The sequence below is a fragment of the Limulus polyphemus genome, unplaced genomic scaffold (genome assembly GCF_000517525.1).
Source record: "Limulus polyphemus unplaced genomic scaffold, Limulus_polyphemus-2.1.2 Scaffold98, whole genome shotgun sequence".
Taxonomy (NCBI): domain Eukaryota; kingdom Metazoa; phylum Arthropoda; class Merostomata; order Xiphosura; family Limulidae; genus Limulus; species Limulus polyphemus.
In genome coordinates, this window is record NW_013665708.1 from 898024 (window position 1) to 906405 (window position 8382).

The 8382-nt window shown below is 35.9% G+C and overlaps 1 protein-coding gene across 1 annotated transcript in view; it reads left to right on the plus strand.

Moving 5' to 3' along the window:
- Nucleotides 1-2741: 2741 nt before the first annotated feature.
- LOC106469735 (aquaporin AQPAe.a-like) overlaps nt 2742-8382 on the plus strand; it is a 24910-nt gene continuing 19269 nt past the window's right edge. Inside the window, exons 1-2 of the mRNA XM_013930251.2 lie at nt 2742-3400; nt 5302-5382. Coding sequence (XP_013785705.1) covers nt 2831-3400; nt 5302-5382 — 651 coding nt within the window. The 5' untranslated portion in view covers nt 2742-2830. The remainder of the gene's footprint in view (nt 3401-5301; nt 5383-8382) is intronic.

Consider the following 8382-nt stretch of genomic DNA (forward strand, 5'->3'; position numbering starts at 1 on the left):
AGAACACAGATAGCCTTAACAGCAATCAAACCAAACCTAAATAACTACATAATTAACGATTACTCGTGATTAATTCAAACAAAATCATCAGAAACAAAACGCTAAGATATATTTTACTGTCGATCTAATTTCATACAATATTTTTTGTCGTTAGTATAATTTAATTGTTTATAGTACTACAATGGAGGACCTGGCATGGCTTTGTGGTTAATGCGTTCGACTCGCAATTTACGAGTCGCTGATTCTAATTCCATTACTGAACATTTTCGCCCTTTCCGCTGTGAGGGCGTTATAATGTGACACTCAATTTCCTTATTCTTTGGTAAAAGAGTAGCCCAAGAGTTTGCGGTGGGTGATGTTGACTAACTGCCTTCCCCCCTTAGTCTATCATTCGAACATTAGTGACGCCTCACGCAGATAGCCCTCGGGTAGCTTTGTGCGAAATTCAACAAATAAACACTGCAATGGTGTAAACAAACACTGCAATTGTGTAAATTGTTTCATAATTGTTCTTGTCCTTATTTTGAGCTAACAGAATAGAGGGAAAGCAACTAACCAATAGCATCCACCGGCAATTCCGACCGAATAGTGGGATTTGAGCCTCACACTTATAGCCCAATGATGGTACCAGCTTGCGGAGAGCGTTTTGGTGGAAACTTGTCGCAAACTTTGAACCTCAGATTCACAGTCCAAGCCATCGTAACAATGAGGCCCACAGGTGTAAACAGAAACAAATTATGGTATTGTCACAATTCATTTAACAAATAACATCACCAAAGATTAGTATTTTGGTAGAATTATAAAATATTTCATGGCTTTAAACTTTATCATTTTCAGGCGTATGTTAAAGTAAAAAGTGTTAATCACAAAGATCAGAAATTTATAGGATGAAAACGTAGGCCATAAGTAAAAACAGTAATTGAGTCTTTAAATAATTTCCTAGAAACACACTACTAACCTCGTGATGTTTCTTTGGTATTGTTAATACCTGGAAATTTGTGATGCAAAAAAGACACGGTACTACGTTGAATTCAAGCCATTTTTCTTATAATACAGTGTCTTTCATTATTTATTATCGTCATTCTAAACGATACCTTTTTTTATCAAAATTCTGCCAAACAAAACATTAAGACGAATAATGAATAGGTTAATTAAGGAAAATAATAATATATAGTGTTAAGATAAACAAATAATATAATATCAGTTAATTCTTACTCTAATTCTGATGTGTTTTGACATAACTAAATTTGATGGAGAATTAAACATCACTATCTTAATCCAGTTCACACTGTAACAGTTGTTCGCAGGCAAATTCGTGTGCCTCCTAGTGGCTGAGCAGTAAGTCAGTGATCTTATAACGCTAAAAATCGGGTTTCGATGCCTGCAGTGGACATTGTGTAGCTTTGTGCTTTACAACAAACAAACGATTTCTTGAAAGAAACAGTGTCTCAACCACCACTATATTTGTCATACACCAGCTAGTGTGAAGATCCTTAGTACTGGTGAAAGGCTCCGTCGGCACTGGATAGAGCAGATATAGTGTTGTTGACATGTTATTATACTTTCTTCTTTACTTTTACTCAGAATGTCTTATTAATAATAATAGAATCAAGAACGCTGCTGGCTACCAAAAGGACCAAGGGCTCAAGCCCCCAAAGCAAACCATTTTAGTGAATGGTCAGTAAATTAGTGAGTAATTCATACGGTTCTTAAGTAATAGCAAAACTTTAACAATGTACGTCATCTACGTGGCTATGACGAACAGTTTTCTTGTACAAAAATTACTTTTTAGTTTTTTATAATTTTGCGTAAAGCTACTCGAAGACTCTCTGTACTAGCCATCCCTAATTTGGCAATGATGGACTGGAGGGAAGGCAACTAGTCAACACCACTCACAACCAACTCTTAGGCTACTCTTTTACCACCGAATAGTGGGATTGACACTCACATTATAACACCCCCACGGCTAAAAGAAGGACCACGTTCGGTGACTGGGATTCGAACCCACAGGTTATGAGTCACTAGACCATGCTAGTCCATTATACACGACTTACAAACGCTAGGACAATGATAGCACAAAATAAAATAAAAATAACTTAAAACTTGAGAACTACTAATAAGTGTGTGTGTGTCTGTGTTTGTTGTTGTTTTTTTTCAGCGTAACGCTGCACAATGGACTATCTGTGTTGTGCTCACCTCATAGATCGAACCCTAAATTTTATGTTAAAAGTCTATAAGTTTGCCATTGAGTCACAGGGCGAGGGCTACCATTAAATCATAAATGAAACGATATAAATTGCAGTAATTATAGTAAAATTGTATACTGGATTACGAATTACAGCTATGTATTATTATCAAGTGATAAAATTCACAAAATAACATCTAAGAAAGCCTTGTAGTTGTAGATCATCTATATCAAACATGCTAAAATGTTATGTGAATCCCCATAATATGTAACGTGAAAAAATTTTATTATTCTATGATCTACAATTATCTTGGAATTATTTAAGAGCATGTTTTGATATTATTAAGTTAATGCGCGCGCACACACACAAGAATACGCACCAACGTATAATTTGTAAACCTCTAGACTGTCCTCAGAAAGTGCCAAACGGTGTTGAATATCTTATGATGGAAAATATTGGCTGTTCAAGTGGGTCACGTGATAATGAAGCGTATCAACAAGTTTTCATCCTTCCAGTCTAAAGGTCGGAGAAATTATTTTTGTTTTTTACTATATCAGCAACCTATTTAAACGGTACGAGTTATTATCATTCAACCATTCTGTACTATCAGTTTTTGTTACATCAACCTTATTGTTTCTTTCATTATGGCAGCTGGGACAAATATTCGACAGATACTAGGACTTGAGGACCTGGCTAAAATGAAGGTACTGTCCGCGGCTCTACTAGCAGAATTTCTGGGGACAGCTATATTAGTACTTATCGGCTGTGGCTCTTGTATCACTGGATGGGACCTAGACTACTCTCCCACAATTGTCCAGATCGCCCTAGCCTTCGGTGTGACTGTGGGGACAGTAGTACAGTTTATCGGGCACGTCAGTGGAGGACACATTAACCCTGCTGTCACCCTAGGATTTCTGGTCACCAAGAAGATTTCCCTTTTTCGTGCGATGCTTTATGTGATTGTCCAGTGTTTGGGGGCAATAGTAGGCGCTGGTTTGCTAAAGGGACTCACACCTTCCAACTTACAAGGAAACTTAGGGGCTACAGTGGTGAATCAGCACTTGAGCCCAGTCCAAGGCTTCGTAGTTGAGCTGTGCATCACTTTTGTCTTGGTGTTCACAGTCTTTGCCTGTTGCGATGAAAACAGGGGTGACATTAAAGGATCTGCCCCTCTCGCAATCGGTTTGTCTGTAGCAACCTGTCATATGTTTGCAGTAAGTTAGACGCTCTTATGTATTTTTGTTGTTGTTATATCTCTTACTAATGATTCAAATTATTCTGATTAGAGATTTTTCTTTAACTGTATATCAAGAATATTAGCTTTCTTTCATTTTTATGGGCTAATTCTACACAGGTTGTTTGTAAATGTTATTTTTTTAGTTCTGCAGTCTTTATAAATTTAAAAATAAAAACATTATCCAAATAAGTCATTTCTATGCATTTATGTTCCAAATGTATATATTTACCGTACTTTTATTACTTGTCATTTATATCTCGCTAATTATTAATTTGTTCTAGTAACAAGCACAAGATGGCAGCAGCTGCGGATAATGGTATTACTTTTAACTTGAACTTAAGATACCGTTAATTTAAAAGTATTTAAAATTTTTATTACTTCCGTACAGCAGACATTTGTTTTGTGAGCTAGGTTCTGATAGCTCGCATTTACAAATCACTTATGACTTTAAATTGTTCAGCCAAGACATGAAAACTCTCACTGGGATTGAAAAAAATATATATACATCCAGAACGTTTACTCCGTCTTATCGAGTGTACTCTAATCCCCTTAATCTAATAAAGAACAATAACAAAAACACTATTTGAACGATTCATATCTCATAAAAGAGCGCGGGTAGTTCTGATCTTTATCAGCTTCTTCAGAAGTGTAAGTGCCCTTCTAGAAACATGTTTACACACACATATATATAGACACACACACTGACCAGGTTAAACATTAATTTAGATCAGCCTTTTAAGTGAACACGCGTATCTCTCCTCGCTGAAGAGCTGGTGTTCAAAGACACGTGGAGATGACTTATCAGTTTCATTCTTCTCCAAATCCTAAGCTAAGAGCCGGTGTATCTTAAAATAATAAGAACGATTAGGTTTAAACGCGAATCTCACAGGCTTGGAAACAAAAACTAAATTTAAGTGATCTGATAAAATAATAAAGTGGACAAAATAAAATAGAAAAGCGAATTGCTAATGAACTTTGTGACCTGTGTGTTAATACAAAAATACTACGGGGAACAGTGTGGTATCTGGTATTTTTGACCTAAACGATAGCTTGAAGACCTTAAAATACCGTATCAGAGACCGAAATTATGAACTGCTGACCAGAGGGAAGGCTGGTTTTGTTTGTTTTTGGTTTATTTTGAATTTTGGGCATAGTTATCCGAGAGTTACCTGCGCTAGCCGTTCCTAATTTAGTAGTGATAAACTAGAGGGAAGGCAGCTAGTTAACTTTTTGGCTAGTCTTTTACCAACGAATATTAAGATTGACCATCATATTGGACCACTGGGGGGGGGGGGCTTTTGGCTATTTAATCTGATGACTCTATCATGTACACTTTTCGCTATTCATATACATTGAAAAGGATACGGTGTTTATATAAAATAACGTACAGGCCGTACGTGGCCAAGTATAAAAGGATACGGTGTTGATATAAAATAACGTACAGGCCGTACGTGGCCAAGTATTAAAGGATACGGTGTTTATATAAAATAACGTACAGGCCGTACGTGGCCAAGTATTTAGCGATAAACAGCGGACTGAAGGACTAAGGCATGAAGTTTTTGAACCTTCTCCGCACTGTCAGCTATAGCGCGTTATAAAAGTGATGGTCAGTGTTGTTTGGGGTCGCAGAGCTGTATAAAGCCCTTGTGGCAGTGGTTGCTGCTGGTAGGCTACCTTCTCTGTGGTCAGTGATTAAATATTAGGGACGGCTATACTTGTGCATAAGATACCGTTTTGATTGAAAAATATACTCACTTGAGTATTTGCTACTACCACCAAGATCTGCACATATAGTAAATATAGTAAATACGGTCTAGAATTTCTGTAATTTTCAGAGTATGTAATGGCATTTAACAAGGAAAGTTTTGGTTTATCTAGATTAAATACACCGGGGCCAGTATGAATACAGCTCGTTCCTTCGGACCTGCGGTTGTAGCCAACGTTTGGTCGAACCACTGGGTAAGTGATTTAGAAGGTCTTAGCATATAAGGTGAACAAAAATTTGTACAATGGTTGATACCTAGGGCACAATTAAAAATGGATCATATTTACAAATAGTTTGATTGGCAGTTGGGCAGAACCTATAACAGTGTATTTACAGTCAGTTTGATTAATAGTTGGGGAGGAGGACCTATAATAGAGTGTTTACAAAACATGTGATTCATAGCTGGACAGAACCTACAGCTGTGTATTTGCAAACAGTTCGATTCATAGCTGGGCAGAACCTGTTACAGTGTAATTACAAGCAGTTTGATTGGTAGTTGGACAAAATCGCCAATATTGAATTTACTGACAGTATAACTAGTAGTTGGGCAGAGTTTCTAAAAGTGTATTTAGAATCAGCCATGTTGTTCAAAACACGAGTTAAAATTATGTATCTAAAAAACTCTCGAATTGCCCAAGACATAATCTCATATAGTGTGTTCACGATATAACTCAAATACTGTAGTTCCAAAGACGGCATTGTAAACTCGGGAAGAACTTGATTACACATAAAATCCATGAAACCATCACAAAAACGTGCAATCACAGTTTTGTTTCGGTTAGGCACATTCGCGTAGTTTGTTAGAAATTGCACTAAAACTCTGACATCAGACACAGTAGCACTATTTAATATAACACCTGCACTGATACATTATATTTCTTGGCATGAATTTGAAGCCTGGATTGATACTGCTATTTAACGCCTAATACATGTACTAGTGCAATAATAAATCACAGAGAAGAGGGTACGCCGAATACCGATGATTTAATAGCAATTTCAAATTTGCAAGTGCTATATAGGTCTTGCATTGACGTCAAAAAAACGTTACGTGGTTATAGTTTACTCCGCCGTGTTGGACGTTAAGTGCTTACATTCATCTTAGGTGAAAAACGAAAAATTTATCTTCTAATAGAGTGTTATCTGACCCTGAAAATCATCTCACCAATGTGCATAAAAAAGACATGTGGATAAACAAAATAACCATATATTTTGCCAAAGGCTATGTTTATGCCATTGGCAACATGTAAAGTATTACCGATACTTGCACTGATATGAAGGGAACGTTTGACGTCCATATTCTAATTGTTCTTCGTCCTCAGATTTATATACAGAATTAAGTTGTATTTAATAATCGTAATATTAACGGTCAGCTTGTGCAAGCTACATGTACTTCCCGGTCTTATTTGTGTTGTGTTGTTATTGTTGTTGACAGTCAACTACCCTGCCTCGGCTCAGCGATAAGTCGGATGGCTTATAACGCTAAACATCGAATTTCGATACCCGTGGCGAGCATAGCATAGATAACTCATTGTGTAGCTTTGCGCTTAACAACAAACGAACAAAGACATCTAGTAATTATCCAATATACTCTTTGACGCAACTATTATGACGTAAAAACGTGTACAACATAAAAGTCCGCTTACTTTTGAATACCTCATCTATAACGTTAAAATAAGTTATATACTCTGAACACAGATTTACAAATACTTCTAACTTGAACTTGTGGATATAACCCGCATAAGGTAACAGTTAACTTCATTTTTTACAAACATACAATGCTGTGTTGTATATAATAAAATAACTTGAACTTGTGGATATACCCCACATAAGGTAATAGTTAACTTCATTTTTTACAAACATACAATGCTGTGTTGTATATAATAAAATAGCTTGAACTTGTGGATATACCCCGCATAAGGTAATAGTTAACTTCATTTTTTACAAACATACAATGCTGTGTTGTATATAATAAAATAACTTGAACTTGTGGATATACCCCACATAAGGTAATAGTGAACTTCATTTTTTACAAACATACAATGCTGTGTTGTATATAATTCAATAACTTGAACTTGTGGATATACCCCACATAAGGTAATAGTTAACTTCATTTTTTACAAACATACAATGCTGTGTTGTATATAATAAAATAACTTGAACTTGTGGATATACCCCGCATAAGGTAATACTTAACTTCATTTTTTGCAAACATACAATGCTGTCTTGTAAGTGATAAAATAGCTTGAACTAGTGGATATACCCCGCATAAGGTAACAGTTAACTTCATTTTTTGCAAACATACAATGTTGTCTTGTATATGATAAAAGCCATAACAAGTGTTTTATTTGGTTCGGTAAATTACACAATCTAAGGGGTGACAGCTTTTTTTTGCCCCTCCCCCCAGTGGCACAGTGGTATGTCTGTGGACTTATACCACTAAAAACCAGGTTTCGATACCCGTGTTGGGCAGAGCACAGATAGCCCTTTGTGCTTAATAACAAACAACAACTTTTTTTTTTTAGTATTCACGGACTATGTTACCAATAAAGCTGGTACAAATTCATTAAGTTACGAAACTTATTGATTCTTAAGTTTACCAGTTGTACGTAAGATAAAGCACAATTACTCAAAATTCTTCACATCTGGTTAGGAAAAACTTGAAATTAATTGTAAAAGTCATAGATATGTAGCTATCAAAATATGCATATAATCCAAACAATGTTGTATTCATGAAAGATACTTACTTTAAAAACACTTTGTTGATCATATATATATATATATATATATCTGTATTTCTCTGGTAAAAGTACTAAAGCTATCTAACGCCGTCCCTTATTTTGAGATACTTACTACAGGAAAGGCAGCCAGTCAACAACATTCTATAATCCACCATCCACGTGTTTGTAGTGTGATCCACAGCTCTAACACTAGATCAACTCCCGCCCTTAAAGTATTTAAAATGACAGATTTGATACTTGTTTTTGTTCAACGGTAAATTTAATATTTTGATATTTATTATTCGTGTATGGTAGTTTATGGTTTTTCGTCCGAATAGAGACAGGCATAGCTTAGTAGTTAACTTGTCGGGTTGTGTATTCATGATTCGCGTCCAATAATCGTAAAAGAAAAAAAAATCATAATCGCGCTCCGGGTTGTTGTTGTTTGTTTTTAAGCACAAAGCTGCACAAAGGGCT